Source organism: Acinonyx jubatus, chromosome B4 (genome assembly GCF_027475565.1).
Source record: "Acinonyx jubatus isolate Ajub_Pintada_27869175 chromosome B4, VMU_Ajub_asm_v1.0, whole genome shotgun sequence".
Classification (NCBI taxonomy): Eukaryota; Metazoa; Chordata; class Mammalia; order Carnivora; family Felidae; genus Acinonyx; species Acinonyx jubatus.
The window spans coordinates 101,169,098-101,187,807 of NC_069387.1; the positions used below are offsets into that span (position 1 = coordinate 101,169,098).

General features: G+C 37.3%; 1 protein-coding gene across 13 annotated transcripts in view; it reads right to left on the reverse strand.

Annotated features, from left to right (window-relative positions):
- PPP1R12A (protein phosphatase 1 regulatory subunit 12A) overlaps positions 1-15,556 on the reverse strand; it is a 157,080-nt gene extending 141,524 nt beyond the window's left edge. For 7 of the 13 annotated variants that reach the window (XM_027071183.2, XM_053226525.1, XM_053226524.1 and 4 more), the window contains exon 1: positions 15,066-15,555. In XM_027071183.2, the coding sequence (XP_026926984.1) occupies positions 15,066-15,302 (237 nt within the window). In that variant the 5' untranslated portion in view covers positions 15,303-15,555. Of the gene's footprint in view, positions 1-15,065 lie in introns of all 13 variants that reach the window. The other 6 variants (XM_053226530.1, XM_053226531.1, XM_053226533.1 and 3 more) reach the window with 2 other exon arrangements.
- Between the last annotated feature and the right edge of the window lie 3,154 nt (positions 15,557-18,710).

The following is an 18,710-nucleotide window of genomic DNA, read 5'->3' on the forward strand; positions in this document are numbered from 1 at the left end:
GTACTCTCATCTTTCATTTTAACCTATGACCTTGTTTTCACAATGCGTTATCTCAGGTAATAAAAAACTTTGACTGTTACTACTACTAGTTTATTCCTCTCTAACAGTTTTGTATTCCACCCCTCCCTGAGACCTCTAAAAACACATATGCTGCCCTCCCCTACAATATCATCAAAGTAAATTTGGCTTTACTTAGAAGTTCTTAATGAATTCTTCTGAACTTGAAAGGCACAGAAAAATAAACACGAAATTTTGCATGTATTTTTAGATAGTTCACCAAAACCCTAAATATCTAACCATGAATCCTTATCCTCTGGTTTTTCTAAAGCCTCATAAATTGTTGTCTGTGTAGTATTCACACTTCCAGAGAACTAGGGAGATATAAGAAAAAAGGCTAAGTCCAAAACAAACAAACAAACAAAAAAGAAAACCTCCCAACAAGATTCTGATTTATTATTTATAGTTAAACCACCCCTCCTCTGTGTTAGCTCAAGATCTAGTATATCCTTTAAACATACATTTCACACTTCATTATGATTTGTTATTCATTGCTAGTCTTCCCCAATATCATTCAAATACACTCTGCACCTGACCTATACAGTAAGCACACAGTTATTTCCTGAATGAATGTATACTGTGCAAAGCACATTCACTCACCTAGTTGTCCAAAAGAGAAACCAAGTGTAAAATCAAAAGAATTTTAGGATATTCAGAGTTGTGTAACCATCACCAGAATCAACTTTAGAACATTTTTATCATCCTAAAAAATGTTATACACCTTAGCAGTCACTCCCTTTTTCCCCTCAACTCTAGCCTTTGGCAACCATGAATCTATCTTCTGTCTCTATATATTTGCCTACTCTAAACATTTCATATAAATGGAATCATGTAATATGTGGTCCTTTGTGACTGGCTACCTTTACTTAGTATAATGTCATTGAGATTCACCTATATTATATCAAGTATTAGTACTATTTATATTGCCACATAATATTCCACTAATCCCAGTAACATAATATAGGACATTTTATTTATCCTTTCAACTGATGGACATTTGTGTTGTTCCCACTTTTGGCTTTTATGAATAACGCTGCTATATGCATTAATATACACATTTTTATGTGGACATCTGTTTTCAATTCTCTTGGACATATACCTAGGAATATAATTCCTGGGTTATATGGTTAACTCTATGTTTAGTCTTTTGAGGAACTGCCAGACTGTTCTGACAGTGGCTGCACCATTTCATATTACCATCAAAGGTATAGAGGGTTCTAATTTCTCCAAACTTTAGTCAATACTTGATATCATCTGGTATTTTTATTCTAGCCATTCTAGTAGGTGTGAAATACCCTTTTGATGTGCATTTCCCTGATGGCTAAGTAATTTCCTTCTGTAAACTCCATGAGGGTAGTGCTGATATCTGTTTTGCTTAAAAATGAAATCCCCCCAGGGCACCTGGGTGGCTCAGTCAGTTAGGTGTCTGACTTCCACTCAAGTCACAATCTCACAGTCCATGGGTTCGAGCCCTGTGTCAGGCTCTGTGCTGACAGGTGAGAGCCTGGAGCCTGCTTCAGATTGTGTGTCTCCCTCTCTCTCTGCCCTCTCCCCCCCTCCCCACTGCCACTCATGCTCTGTCTCTCCTCTCTCAAAAACGAATAAATATTAAAAAAAATTAAAAAGGCAAATGAACCCTCCCCCCGCCCCCAGCATTTAATAGCATATGGTACAGAACAGGCCTTTGATTCTGTTAAGTGAATGTATAAAAGCTAGTATGGATTTGGGAACATTTTTCTTTCAGGTGTGCATGTAATGGGAGATATTAATTGTATGTGGGAAGTAAAGGAGAAAACATAAGATGGCCTTCAGATTTCAGTTTAGTGAATGGAAGACTGATATATCGTCAAAAAATGTGGATTACATTCAAAAGGAAAAACAGATCATATAAAGAGAAAAACTGAAATAGGAATGAATGATATGGAAATGAAAAAAGAGAGAAACATGAGAACCTTGGAACATTCTTCTTTAAGAAAGGAACAGATAAAAAAGGGACACTGAACAGGGATATTCAGAAGACAAACAAGAAGAGAGTAGAATCATAAAAGGCTCAAGACATGTTACCTATAACCTATACATAACTTTCTCAGGGATGTCTTTCCCGATATTCTAGGTTAAGTTCTCCTAATAAAAACTTTCATCCCACCCTGTATTTCTATTCTAACACTTACTAAAATTGTAATCATTTGTTCTTGCTGCCACCCACTAGATTATACACTACATTCAGGCAAGGAACATTGTTTTTAGAGATCTGTACAATGCCAGGCATATGGACAATAATGCTTTATATATTTATTGTATGAATGAGTTAATCACTAATTTAAATGAGTATCAACATCATGTATTTGTAAAATACAAATACTGTTTAACATTTTAAATAACATATACACAAATTTTATTAACACACAGATAAAACAGATTTTCCTATGGGTGACTTAGAAAAGAAAGATGACATTATCATATTATGAATGTTTAACAGATGTATGTCAGGAGCACTTTCAAGGTTAGTCTTCTATGTTAGATATACTAGAAACTTTACTGAAAATGTCTTTGCACAATGAAGCATTAAACAGTATGTTGTTTTGAGCAAAACATATAAAATTTCAGGTGAAATTTCTAAAACACAATCCTAACAATACACTGTCCTGAGCAAAGATGTACATAGTATGATATCCACCGTATCATGAAAAATTGGAAATATACAAAATATTCATCATTAGACAACTGGGAAAATAAATTTTGGGATGTACACATGCACACGTGTGTGTACACACACACACACACACACACACACACACACTGGAGTACTATGTAGCCATTAAAAAGGAAAATGTGTACCAGTATTCATTAACATAGAAAAATTTTTAAAAACATATAATTTAAAAAGCAAGTTGTAAACCAGAAAATTAAATGTAACCCCATTTATAGAAAATTATATACTGGGGGGTGCCTGGGTGGCTCCGTCCATTGAGCATCCAACTTCAGCTCAGCTCAGGATCTCACAGTTCGTGAGTTCAAGCCCCGCATCAGGCTCTGTGCTGACAGCTCAGAGCCTGGAGCCTACTTTGTCTCAGTCTCTCAATAATAAAACATTAAACAAATTCTTTAAAAAAAACAAAGAAAAGAAAAGAAAATTATATATTGGATATAGACAGATAAAGGAGAGTTTACTAAAGTTTTAAATGGGGTTACCTCCAGGCCTGAAAATCTGGATAGTATTTCTTTGTGTGTTTTTTGTTTTCTTAAAATAGGCTCCACATCCAACGTGGGGCTTGAACTCACAACCATAAGATCAAGTGTGACATGCTCTACCAACTGAGCCAGCCAGGTGCCCCAGTATTTGTTTTTCCATGATGCTTTAATTACTTAAATAATTATTCTAAAATGTTTATTTGGGATAAAATACATATAGAACAGTAAACACACTTGAAAGTAAGCTGTGTTCAAAAGTAAAAACGAGATGGGGGAAATAAAAAGCACGAGTAGATAGAAGACACTGAGGGCTTTAATAATTACTTAAGGCTTTTCATATATATCACAGGATAAGTAAAAATGTTGAGATGCTCAGAAACAGAGGCATTTTATGATGGCTGAAAGAGTTAAATAGCAACAGACATTTTGTAATGAAAAAAATTTGAATATGAGACAAAGTTTTTATGCAGATTGTTCCATGTACTCGGAAAAAATACGGAAATTACTGAACATGTCATCTGTCCTAATCTTTTAAGGAAAGCTGTAAATTAACATACCTTTGAGCAAAACAATAGCTCTTAATGAAATACAGTGTTATAATCTGGCAGTAGCAGCATCAAAATCTTTTGCGGAAATACAAACAAAAAAGACTATGTTCAAATCACAAGCTAAAATACTCACTTATTTCTTGCAAAATCTAGAACACGAAGAGTACACTAGGCTAATCAGAAAGAAACCCTGAAACATACCCAAGTCCCATATAATAAGAGTTAAATAAAATCCAATAAAAATAAATTCCAATTAAAAATAAGCATTTTAGGACATATCATCTAATCACGGATAGTACTTATTAACTATGATTACCCATGTTCACCAGACAGATCTCCAAATGACTATCAGTTTCAAAATTTAAAAACTCTCCTGAAAGAAAAAAAAAATCCTCAATACTAAAGATATTCAAAAGAACATTCTCGGGGTGCCTGGGCAGTTCAGTCCAACTTCAGCTCAGGTCACCTTGGGCTCTGCGCTGACAGCTCACAGCTCGGAGCCTGGAGTCTGCTTGGGAGTCTGTCTCCATCTCTCTGCCCCCCCCCCAAAATATAAATAAACATTAAAAAAAAAGAACAATCTGGAGCTGAGGAAGAGTTCCAGAAATGTTCCAAGCAAAAATATAAATATTTGAATACATTTATGACCATCTAAAATAAGACTGAATGAAATGTACGTACTTTAGTATGTTTCCCATAAAGGTAATTGGTATGCGTGTATGTGCATGTATGTGTTTTGACAGTTAATCCAGGAAAATACACTTTTCCACATGGTTAACTTCTAAGAAGGTGTCAATTCACATTCTCACAAAATTTCTCCTTTGCACTATGCAAATATTCAAGAAAATAACACAAACTTTCTACAACCTTGTTAGAGAACATGTTAAAGAAAAAAATGTAATTTCAGCTCAAATATGACTTAATAAGCTAAAGTAATGCTTTTTAAGTGAAGCTCTCCCTGCAGAATACCTCACACTTAATGCACATAAGGCATTTAAACAGATTACTAAAAAGGTGACAGCTGAGGAATGCCTTCATTTCTTTCCATGGTTTCTACTGAATGTCATTTCAGAAATGCCTATACAACACATGACAATGTGGAATGTCTCCACCCATGAAAGAGCATTTGAGTTGGGAGCAAGCACACTTAGGGCAGTAACACAGAGCTCAAGTTTGTCTTTTTATGGTTAGCTTAACAATGAAAAGATAAACAACCAAAATACTAATAAGGTCAGAAAATACTGGCATAAGGGGAGATTCACAGTAAAGTGTTATTCAGAAAACAAAAGCTGCGATTAAAAATCATCTGAAAATATAAATTAGCTTGTAATGCCAGTATGCTAGCGATTCCTTTTCTAAACCAACAACCTACAACTTGTTTGAAGGAATTCATTTTTAAAGTATGTTGCATAAAGTGAGCAAAATTCTCCTTGTGTTGGTAATCAGGAATATATTCCATTTCAAAAATAAGTCTAAGATCCTGTTAAATTTTGTCCCTTTGCATGTGAAACATTATAAAAGTAAGTTATTGGCATAAGCACCTTTACAACAACATTTTTAATGTTTGTTAGCTCTGTTGTATTCATCCATGCAAACTATCATCGTTGTTTCTATGAACTCTACTCTTCACAAAATTGGTCTAGAGTGTGTTCAATTTTTTTTTTTAACCAATAAACACCATGCACCTGCTAAAAGAAAACTCAGATACCAAAGGGGATTTAAAGAAAAATGAATCAAAGTCTCTATTTGAAAGAATCCACCTATTTTGTCTGGAGAGAGATACTAAAAGATGATAGTGTAGAGGTGCCAAACTTAGAGTTTAAACAGCAGAGACTCACTGTGTACCCCAGTGGTCAAGCAAATCCACACTGTGCTTTGAGCTGTGCTTTAACATAAAAAAACTGGAAAATATATTCCAGAGGAAGATTACATGTGCAACAGCTTATGGAAATATAAACATGAAGCTGGTAGTTCCTAAAATATGAATTGGTGGATCACTTTCACTGATCTCCTGAATCTCTTTAGGTAAATTCTTTTCTGTTCCACATTGGGTAATCAGGGGCCAGGCACTTATACCCTGATGATGTGGCCTGCCATCATCTGCATGCTATCATATCATATCCTGCCAGAAGGAGGACATACGGAATAGAGTCATGAAATCTGAATTACCCTCTCTACTTGCATGAAAGACTATCAAGAACATCTGTGGTCAGCACAGCAACAATTTTATGGACTGACATGAGTCCCCAGTGTCTTTTATTTGAATACTATATACTTTTTCGTTGTTAAAATATGCTTTTTCTTTATGAAAACGATGATAGTATAAGGTGATCAAGTTGTTTCTAACGTCCTAACAAAAAAATCAGGCTATCCTCTTTTAGTCACTAAAATTTAAGAAAACATTTTATTAGTCTATAAAATGTAAAATTCTGGGAATCAGTGATTGGATGGACAAGTAAATCACATGTCAAATGGTGCTCTCACTTATTAACAACAAGGAAAAAAAATTCTATTGCCATTTCTAAGTTAAGACCTGAAATATAATTTGTCTAAGTTTTGCAAAATGAATTTAAAAATTGAGTACTTTTATAACTTGGATATTCTTACAACAAAAGACTTCCAATTAAAATCAAACATGATTGGGGTACCTGGGTGGCTCAGTCAGTTGAGTGTCCGACTTTGGCTCAGGTCATGATCTTGCAGCCCGCGGGTTTGAGCCCCACATCGGGCTCTGTGCTGACAGCCTGGAGCCTGCTTGGAACTGTGGGTCTCCCTCTCTCTCTGCCCCTCCCCCACTCCTGCTCTGTCTCTGTCAAAATAAATAAACATTTAAAAAATTTAAAAAAAGGGGGGGGGGCGCCTGGGTGGCTCAGTCGGTTGAGCACCCGACTTAGGCTCAGGTCATGATCTCATGGTTCGTAAGTTCGAGCCCTGCATCAGGCTCTGTGCTGACAGCTCAGAGCCTGGAGCCTGCTTTGGATTCTGTGTCTCCCTCTTTCTCTACTCCTCCCTGGCTCATGCTGTGTCTCTCTCTCTGTCTCTCAAAAATGAATAAACGTTAAAAAAATTTTTTTTAATCAAACATGATTAACATTAAAACGTTTGTTTTACTAATTCATAAGTTAATTCAGGTAATTTCATTAGCATTTCATGTAATATCTCAAGCCCTAATTATGAATACCAATAATCACTGTATCAGGCAGTAAAGTGCAGATTAAATGGTAGTGACAAGCTCAAGGTTGTTTTTCTTTTTTTTTAAATTAATATGGATATGAGTTTACCTATAATTTATCTCTTTTCATTAGAAGTTAAATATGTGTGTATATATATATAAAGTGTATACTGTAAATGCATACATAAAAATGCCTAAAGCATTAATATAAATTATTATTAGGATAAAGGAAAATGAAGATATTTAAAGACTAAACTCTATGTCCAAAAAAAAAGGAGTTTTTGTTGCAAGTTCTTTTGCAACCTCCCAAAGCACTTGATCAAATATTCTGTACATATGGGGCACCTGGGTGTGTCAGTCAGTTAGGCATCTGACTTCATGATCTCACAGCTTGTAGGTTTGAACCCCGCATCAGGCTCTGTTCTGACAGTTCAGAGCTTACAGCCTGCTTCAGATTCTGTCTCTGTCTCTCTTTCAAAAATAAATTAAAAAAAATTTTTTTTAATTAAAAAAAATATTCTGTACATAAAGGCCAGTCAAAAACAATCTTTGAAGTTCCTAAAATTTGGGACAGATTCTGAGGTCTTTTAAAAAATATTTACTTTGAGAGAGAGAGAGAGCGCGCGCACATGTGTGTGTGAGACACAGAGAGAGAGAGAGAGAGAGAGAGAGAGAGAGAGGGAGAGGCAGAGAGAGAATCCCAAGCAGGCTCCGTGCTGTCAACACAGAGCCCCACATGGGGTTCAATTTCATGAACCTCGAGATCATAACCTGAGCAGAAATCAAGAGTCCAACGCTTAACTGACTGTGCCACTCAGGAACCCTTGCTCCTGAGATTAATTTAGATATAGTACTACTATTTCAGTTACCACAGAAAGCTCATAAAAGTGTTGCCCAGCTACAGCAAACGTACATGAAGAAAAAATTATATATATGTGTTGTGTTGTTTATATATTTTATATATTATATAAACACATTATATATATGTGTGTTTAATTCTCTGCTGATTAACAGAGAAAGCTGTAACTACTAAGCATCAAACATAATGACTAGATTTAAGAATACTTTCTTCTTCAGATTTAAAAGATGAGGCATCTGGGTGGCTCAGTTGGTCAAGCGTCAGACTCTGGATTTCAGCTCAGGTCATGATCTTACAGTTGGTGAGACTGAGCCCCATGTTGGGCTCTGTGTCGATAGTGCAGAGTCTGCTTGGGATTCTCTTTCGCTCTCGCTCTCCCTGCCCCTCCCTTGCTCATGTGCACGGATACATGCACATGTTCTCTCCCTGAATTTCTCTCTCACAAAATAAATAAATAAATAAAAATCAAGAAAATTAAAAACACACAAAAATAAGATACCTAGCATAGTTGTAAGTTTGAGCTTTGGAATCAGATAGACCTGTATGTTAGAACCCAGCTCTGTCGTTTATTATCTTGGTAATCTTGAGCAAGTGAAAAGGGATGCTGTGAGAATTAAATAAAATATTGGTTGTAAAAGCATGTACCACAGGGTTCCACATATAACAAGTCCTCACCAAATGTTCACCAGCCAAGTCTACTTCTTAATAAAACACTGTGATAAGCCATGGCTAATATATATCCAATTCCAACACAGAATAAACTCAAAAGACTGTTGGAGGTCTTCAACCTTTCAAAGAGGTCTACCAAAATGCCAATACTCCATCTTTTCAAAATGATTGTGGAACCCCATAAACTTTCAAAGAAAAAGTAGGGGTGAAAACAGTATTTTTCAGGCAGAAAGGAATGAAACTACCAACTTCGGGAACTCTCAAGAAGTAATATGGTAATGCTATAGCAGTAACATATTTTTCTATATCCACTATCTCCCATAAAAGTCATCTTTCGGGACACCTGGGTGGCTCAGTAGGTTAAGCGTCTGACTTCAGCTCAGGCCATGATCTCGAGGTTCATGAGTTCCAGCCCCGCCATCAGGCTCTGTGCTGACAGCTCAGAGCCGACAGCCTGCTTCAGATTCTATGTCTCCCTCTCTCTCTGCCCCTCCCCCATTCATGCTCTGTCTCGGTCTCTCAAAAATGAATAAACATTTAAAAAAAAAGTCATCTTTCTACTCATCTCTAAAAAAATCATCTAACTAGACTTTTTTTTTTTTTAAGAGATTTTATTTTTAAATAATCTCTATACCCAGCACGGGGCTTGAACCTACATCTCTAAGATCAAGAGTTGCATGGTCCACTGACTGAGCCAGCCGGGTGCCCTTAGACTTAAAATTTTAAGTGCAAGTACTTTTACTATGTAAACAGCATTTGTAAAATGTGGTAACAAATTTCTTCTATTGCATCTTGTGCTTCTACCTGGCTGTACTAGAAAATGCTCAGTCACAGCTTGCAATCACACTAGCTGAAGCACATGAAAGATGGGTCTTGGTTATGACACTTCAAAGTCAGACCACAAAACTGTTGCCAGGAAGCACAAAGGCAGCAACGGCAGAGAAGACATTGTAACAGTAGCAATGTGGGCACTGGTGTCCTACCCGCACACTCCATATATGGCTAGGGTTGTCCATTTATTTGCAGGAAATGAGGGGCCAGTTTGGGGTTAGAAGTTTTGTTTATTTAGGTGGGTTTTTTTTTTCTTTTAATGGATTTAGGGTGGTTTCAATAAAAACTTTTAAGAGCCATCAGCATAAAGTGTTACAGTCTTTCTAATAAGAAAATTATGTAGAGAGAGTAATTTATACTACACATTCCTTAAAATAGATATTATTTATAAGTGATTCAATAGATTCTTCTAAGATCTTAACATCCCTGCCTCAAAAAACAAACAATAAACTCTATCTGCAGTTTTAAACAGATTTCTCATATATAGCCATTACACTATTCTCTAACAAGAGACTCAGTATCAGCTGCTTCCAATCTCTCTTCCTTTTGGTTGGAAAACACTTTAAGTAGCCCTATTAGAATACTTTTAAAGAGAGTTACATTTCAGATTACGATTCAGTGAAAATGCCTTGGCTGAAAAGATTGAGCACTTAAGAAAAGACTGCACAAAAGTACTCCTTTTACTGTCAAGAGGGGAACCACATATTTTTACAAAGAAGCTTCAAATGACTTCCTTAGAAGTTGATAAAATTTGTATTTTAAGAGCAAAAGGATTGAATACTAAACTTATCTGCAAGTCTGTCTTTTGAAAAGTAAAAGGAGAACTTCATTTTAAAATTATAATAGTACAGAATATGGATCTAATTCTAGTTTGTATTCTTCTGGAGGACCTAGTTCAGACTCCTATAAAGAAGGTGACAAATCAATTAATGACTCAACTCAATATTTTTCTATCACTTAACCAAGATTTAAACTGACTTAAGATTTTTTATTAGGAAGGAGGTTAATATTAAGAAATTCTTTAAAGCTCAAGATACTAAAAAAATCTGCACAGAATATCCACAACAAAGATTTTCACTTGTCTTAAAAACATGTAAGTTCTACTATGTGTAAGAACAGTAAGTAGTGGATGTGAAGTGTTTTAAAAATTTATCTTACAATATACGGATAAGTACAAAACTTCCTACTTATAATAGAAGTTTTGTATCTTGTATAAGATACAAATGAAAAAAATCTTTAGTGAGTATCTACAATGTGCCAGGCTCTGGAAATACAAAAATACGGGAAATAGGGGCGTTATAGTCTATCAGGAAAGACAAATTTAAAAACAAACACTATTCAGCAAGAAGCGTTTCAATAGCAGCAGAAAGGCAAAATATAAGGAATAATGAGCACCCCAGAGAAAAGAGTGCCATAGTATTATACAAATTCAAAGGACAGAAAGATCCCTACTGGCTGGCAACTCCATTGAACCCAGAAGAATAACTAGGATTGTGAATGGCAAAGAAGGAAGGGAAGATATTCTAGTGGCAGAAAAAGTATTTCCATAAGCATGGAAATAAAAAGGTAAAGAGTAAAAAAAATGGGACGTCTGGGTGGCTCAGTTGGTTAAGTGTCTGTCTGACTTCAGCTCAAGTCATCATCTCACAGTTCATAGGTTCGAGCCCCGTGTCCGGCTCTGTACTGACAGCTCAGAGCCTGGAGCCTGCTTTGGATTCTGTGTCTCCCTCTCTCTCTCCCCACCCCACCCCCCAAAATAAATAAGTAGGCATTAAAAGAAAGTAGAACACAAGAGCGATATATCAATTATAAGCTAAATGATGAAACACTTTGAGCTTAAGGAGAGAAATGACACAATCAAAATGATACTGTTAAAAAATTATCCTGATGAATATGAATATGCTGGATTGGACCAGAGAGCCAGGGAAGGCAGATAAAGCAATTAACCTATTATTATACTCTAGGGATAAAATAAAGGTATGAACTAGGTTGTTAATGAGAGTAGAGTAGCAAGGAAAAGAACTGATTGGATATATGTAGACAAAGAGATAAGTAAACAATAACTGAATTTTAAGCCTGATCCAGAGATTAATGATCTCACTGAAAGAATCAGAGGCATTAATAAGAAAAGTAGGCTTGGTAAAGAAAGATTTAACTTTTATTTCAGGCTGAATTCAAAGAAATTCCTGACATTGATGTAAAACTGTCTAACAACAGGTACCTGGATACAGGTAATGTCTTAAGATATGGAAAAAAAATACATATATATATATATAAACTAATATTAAATGATAAAAGTAGATTATAAAACTGTATTTCAGCTATGAAAATCCATGTGTGAATAAGAATTCTTTGAAGAAATCACAAGGGTAAACGCAAATACAGTAGTTGCTATCCCATGACAAAGGGGGTGAAACTCTATTTACTACATTACTACTTAAATATATATTTTTAAGTAGAGAATCACAATATATTGAGTAATATTTCATTTTAAGTCAATACTTCATTACTAGAAAAATGGAAATGAGGGACTGGAGCTCTGCAGAAATGTGAAAACTGGAAACTGACTTGGAAGTTACTGGCACAAAGGAAGTAGATAGAATTTTAAGGTAAAAATCAAAGGTTAAACTCAAAACTACTGGAAGAAATCTCAGTCCTGCATTTTATGCAAAGATCAGTAGGACTCAGCAATAAGGCATTTTATAGAAAACTCTTTACTCTCCTAAAATCTATAATGTATACTGAAATATACAGGTAGAAAACTGTACTAGGTACCTATAAAATCAGAGCTGATTAATGCCCACCAATAAAAATAAAAATCTACTCTAGACTTCAGTTCTAGAAAATCAGAAGTTTATTTTAACTTCAGTACTATTTAGTATTGTTTTCTAGCTCTGGGAGTCAGGGGGAGGGAGGCTATTCCAGAGACCAAGACAGGAAATTTGACACGAAACACTGCTTTTTTCCAATATGGATGACATACTTCTGTACAAAAAGAATAACTGAAAATTCAGTATCTTTTGTAACTTTCAATGAGAAAGGACATTCAACCAACAAATTTTTAAATATAAGATGCTAAATAGTAGATTAAGTATATTTAAGGATTGTGAAGTTTCTAAAACTATCCTGACAGTGAAATTTAAGACACTTGACTAAAACCAAAAACAAATATTCCAAAAGACTAACCGATAGATAATCTAGCAAAAACATTTTAGGTATTATATCATCTTTTGAGAGGTTAAATTAAAAAAAATACTATTGTAGGACTATTATATCAATGGGTCAATTTTAGGTTTTTTAATTTAAGTATTTAAAAAAAGCACCATTCAAAGTATTTCTTAAAAGCTTAAAATTTCCTTGTGATTCTTTTTTTTAAGAAAGTTGTATTTATCACCTTTGCACTGTTGTTCTGAATTTGCCCAAAGCGAACTCCTTGTTCTCACAGTCACAATGGGAAAAAAGTACAAGAGTTGATAAAAGAGAAATGAGAGTAGAGAAAACACGATAAAAAATTTAATGCTTGATATTTTAAAGACTTTGGCTTCACTGACATAAGCAATGTGCAGATAAAATTACAAAAAGATACTATGCAAATGATTATGCATAAACTTCGAAATTTCTGCTTGACAAGCTTCTCAGCTAAAACAAAATACCAAATAAAGACTACACCTACATGTTGCCAAACAACTGAATTCAGTTAATCAGGAAAACATTGATAAGTCTGATAATTCTTGCAACATGTCCAAATTGAGAGGGGAAAAAAAAACCCTTAAGAAGTCTGTAATGGGTATTTTCTCTTCTTACCTAAGCCAATATTAATATTACATTAACGTAAGTATTAGAAAATTTCCTCTTCCTCCAAGCAAATACAATTGGGTTCCTCCACAAATATAATAACTTTAAATTTCTATTTGACAATTTTAATAAAACATATTGATGTAAACCATTATCCAATTGTACCCTGACCTCAAGCATACAATGTCTTTCAGAATCAATTCCGTACTAACACATGCAAATTACACTTGAAAGATACTTAAAGATTCTTCATCTTACATAACTACATTTTTATCATTTTTAATGGCAAAAGTTTCTTTCATTCCCAACACCATGTTTTTAGAATCTAGAATTTGCTATGCTTTAAAATAAACCTCAGCCAAATAAAAAGCATGCTATACATTAGAGATTCTAATGACACAGAAAAAGAACTCAAGACCACACTGTATTTTTACTGAGTTCCACACTCTGAATTCCAGATTTGTCCTGCAACTTGTCAGTCATTTCAATTCATCCAGTCAACTTTGTAAACAAAGGCTATAAGCCAAGTTTGATATGAGAATTCAATTAAATAAAACTTAAAACGGTCATCATTCACCAAACAGGAAGCAGCAAAAGGAAAAATGCCATCACACACCTCTTTTAAAAAGGCAGTGGGGCAATATGCATAAAATACAAAGCCTTAAGTTTCAACCTCCCAAACAAGTTTTTGTTACAGTATTAAATAAAACACAGCTATGATCTTCCATACATAACCAAGGCAACTTTGAGATAGTCTACAAATCTTTTCACCGTAAGGGGAAGTTATTGCTGTAAAGTCGTTTTCTAGGTTAATTCCAATTGACCAGTAAGAAAATGGAAAGAGTCTATGTCCTGTCACCTATTACCATCACTTAAAAATTGTTTTTTTTATGCAGAACTCTACGTGGTTGTGTTGCTTTTGGCCTGTTAAAGGCAAAGCAACATTATCTCTGGATTGCCAATAGTTTCTCCTTATTTGGCTAACATTGAGAGATCCCAATCAGACTACTATAAAACTTTAACATGCACAAAGCATCCATTTTGAGAAAAGTTTCTGACCAGCTTTCTTTTATTTTTCCACCCCCAAAAGGAAAATCAGAGCTTGGTAGTCGGCTCTGAAAAGAGTGCCCCGTGTTTATTTCTCTCTTTCTAAACCCCAGTGCACACCCCAAGACGTGGGGCTCAAGGATCTCTGACACTGCGGCAAACTCTTCTCTGAGAATACACTTTATTTAGTACGTTCGGGTCCGGCAGTGGGCAAGCCCTTTTGAACCCTTCCTTACCGTACGCACCTCCCTCCCCTCCCTTTCACCCGGTGCAGATCAGCTAATTACACCCCGTCTCCCCCCTCCCCAATGACCAACAATAATAAAGGAGAAAACAGGAAATCGTCCGCTCAGGCACTCCGCTTAGGGCTCTTGATTACTATTATTATCATCATCATTTGTAATCAAGCCCTAAAAACTACAGCAAATCCAATGCCCACCTACAAGCCAAAGACGTCCATCTGCTCAAGTGTCCCTAATGCCCTCGTCGGTTGTTTTCTTTAGCATCCCCCGTCGTGCAAGTATATCATTGACATCGGGCCCAGGTACAAGCCCAGTACACCCCTCCCCGTCTCGACCCCAACTCCCAGACACACGTCCACAAATGGACCTGGGGCCCCAAGCCGACCACAGTCCCTTTTTCCTCTGCCCCGGAAATCACCCAATTTCCAACTCCAACATCAACTAGTCTGAAGGGGGCCTCACGCCAGAAGCCCTCCCTCCACTAGTTCTATCCCTCCCACCCTCCCTCCCTCGCGGGAAGCCGCCCCCTCACCCCGCAGCAGGGAGTCTCCCGCCGCCCCCAGCCTCCGGAGGCCGAGAGCGGAGAGAAGGCCCCGGCGGGAGGCCGACGAGAACCCGCAGGGTCAGGACAGCCAGTGGCGGGGTGCACAGACCTGGTGCAGGGCAGTGAGTCCGTCCACATTGGCGTAATTGATGTCGGCGCCGCGGTGCAGCAGCTTGAGGACCTCGTCCGTGTCGCCGCTGGAGCAAGCAGCCAGGAAGACGGCGCCATCGTCGAACTTCACCTTGGTCTTCTGGCGCTTCACCACGGGAGGCTCGAGGTCCGTCTCGGAGCCGATCCAGCGCTTCAGCTGCTCGTTCCGCTTCTGCTTCGCGTCCGCCATCTTCATCCCCTCTCCTGCCGCCGGGTCTTCTTATCGCGAGGGGGAGGGAAGGGGGAGGCGGAGAGGGAAGAGAGGGAAGGCAGGGGGTGTGTGACTGTTTCTATGAGTGCGGGCCAGAGGAGGGCTGGGAACCGGGAGGAGACGCTCGAGACTTCCAGTATCCCACAGAGCACTGGGGCGGCGCGCCCGGCCGAGCGGACCTCCCTTCCTACCTCAGAAGCCCTCCCGCCCCCAGCCCGGCCACCCGTCACCGGCGGCCAATCTAACGTAACTTCGCGAGATCCGGACAGGGAGGCGCCCTTCGACCAGCGCGCATGCGCCCTAGGCCTGTGCCCGCCCCAGGAAGAGCGCTCGCGCGAACTGCGGCGGGGGCGGCCAGGCCACCGGAGGGAAGCGGGTGTGGTCCAGCCCGCCTGGGCGGCGGGGGCTGGGACCAACCTGGAAGGGCGGAGACAGGGAAGGAAGGTTGTCCCGCCTGGCTGAGGGCTCCTGGGTTCCGGAGGCCAACAGTCGGTCTTTACGGCCGACCTGCCTCCAGGGCTGTCTGAGCTCCTCGGAGTCGTTAGCTCTGGGCGGAGGATTTTCCTATTGGCTGCGTTATTTGAATGGAATGGAGGATAGGACGTGAATTAGGTGCTTGTAATTTCTCTTTTTGAGGAACTCGGATGAACTTGGTCATGTCAGTTTTGATAAGAAGCTCTTAAAAGCGGGGTCTGTGTAGCCGAGGGCTTTGGTGGTAGTTACCCCAGATCTCAGCCCTTGGTGACCGCCGGCTAACAAGGGTTGACCTGTGGTAATTGCGGTGGCTTCCTGCCAACCTCCACTGTGAAACTTCTTTCCCCTTATGCTTCTCTTTTGTTGTTTTGTTTTGTTTTGTTTTGTTTTTCTCTCACGCGTATTTCGGGTCCTCTTACCCTTCCTTCAGTGCTTTAAGCCTCCCTTGTACTACCAACGGGAGCTTAGATCAGCCTGGTTACTGGCCCTGACCTTTTAAGGGATTTCTGGTTCCTGCTCCATTGCTTTCTAAGGATGGGTAAAGACCCAGCTGCTTTTAGAGTTCAAAGGAATGTTAATATTACGCAATTAATTCAGTTGGTATTTATTGAATATTTACTATGAGCCAGTCATTGTTCTAGGCACTGGCAATACATTGACCATAAGGACGTATTTAAACCACTGAGGTCACATTAAAAAAAAAAAAAGATTTTATAATTCATTATAATCATAAAAAAGGGACTTGTATCGTTGTCTTGTCTGACACCGAACATACGATTTGTAACGATAGCTAAAGTCTTTGAAGCCATCCATTTGCAATCTCCACCAACTGATATTTTTCTAAACACCATTGTTTTCGTTCATTAAAGATTTTTAAAACATTTAGAACCAAAGCAACAAAAGTCTTAACTCTTTACCATTGAATGGAACTTTAAGGAACATCTAGACTGAGTCCCCAAAGAACTAATTAATTTTACTCAGCAGCAGGATTAGGATTCCTTCAGCAAATATGCACCTGTACTGTCATTTTCTAGATACTGGGGGTACAGCAGTGAGCAATTAAGCTTTTCTTATCCTCTAGTAGACTACATTGCAGCTTTTCATGTTGAGAAATAAAATACTTGAGTAAAATGCAATTAGGAAGCCACCTGCCCGGTAAGACCGAATTTTCTGAACTGCAATTACTAGGACAGTAATAAAAACTCAAATTAGGGCAAAATAGTTCCTCTGAAAATATTGTAGAAATAGAAAGCGAGTGTAACATGCAAAAAACACACCATTGCTATTATCAGATCTTTGAATAATGATGGTTTCAGGTGCTGAAGAACTGTAGTGCTAAAATACAAAATTTGTATTCACTTTAAGAACTCTAGAATACGGCTCTTATAATAAAAGAAAGGAATCTGAGGATTGCTTTGTCAGCTTCCCTGTCTACCTAGACAAACTGGCAGCTTATCCTTACTGTTTCCCAAGAATGTTATCGTCTTATTTGGTAGCACTTAAAAGTGTCCTGGAATACAGATTGGTATCTCAAGTTTTCATTTGGACAAGAGTTTGGTGGGAAGTATGCTATTTCTGATTCAAGCACTTAAAAATGTAAAATAAGACAGTAGTTTATTAATAAAACATAAATAACTATCAGTTACCAAAGGCTACCTGTCAAAAACAAAACAACAAAAACTTACTTGGTCTATTAATGTATGCAAATTTCATTGAGTTTAGCTTTCAGTTAGCAAGTTCCATGTTAATCTCATTGGAAGTACTCTTAAACTGCTACCTGCTTTGCATTTGTAGGGAGGATTTTTTTTTGATGCTATTATTGAATTAATAATACTGAAGACCTATGGCTAATTCCAGAACAGACAAAACTTCTTGTTTAAAAAACAACACAAAGCAATCACTTCATAATACTTTAGTAGCTGAATTAACTTCAAACTTTAAGCAGCAGAAGAAATGTAAAAATAAAAATTGAACTATATTTTGCTATAAACTATAATTTGCTAACTGGTTTTCTTTGCTCAGCAAATCATTAATCATGTTTGGGGTCCTTATTACATGCAGGAGGCTGTCAAAAGAGAATATGTACCTTTTTTTAAGATTTTAGTTTTAAGTAATCTCTACACCCAACCCCGGCTCAAACTCACAATCCCCAAACCAACAGTCACATGTCCTACTGACTGAGCCAGCCAGGTGCCCCCAAGAATATGTATCTTTTTAAAAGCTTAATTACACCGCAGATATCCCCTACTAACCATTTATTTATGATTGATTTGAAGAATTTTTAATTAAATCACTAATTTACTTTAAATACACACATGAAGCTAGATATTTCTCTGTGCTCTCTCTGATGTACCATCACTAAAGAGTCCAGCAATAATATGATACTACACTTACAGTCAAGTTTATTAGAAAAACAACTAGAGAATGTAATAACAGGCACCAACGCTTGTGTCTGTATGGCCTTAGCTTAGTACCAACCTCTATGATGTGGAGATTTGTTTATTTATTTACTGATGAATGAATCTAAATTTGAAAATATATTTGATTATTTGTAATATGTGAACACAGAACAAGAAAAGGAAAATTTTAAAGTCAATCCAAGCCAAAAATACAAATTTCAGAATTAGCCTTTTGTTCAGTAAAAGATTGGTTAATTGCCAGATGGTAAAAAGCTCGTTTACGTGTAAAAGGAAGTTGGTCTGTAACTATTAAAGAAAATAATTAAGAACTCTTGGGATGTAGGTTCTTTGCTTAATTGATAGCTCACTGTTTTGCCAGCCTTTACAATCTTTGTAATAGTGAAGGTATATATCTCTAATACTATGTAGCATACTAAAATATTCCATAAACCAACTTTCTGTTCAGTGAATCTTTTTCCCTGTTAACCTTTATTATACAATTGGAAATGTACTTTGGTAC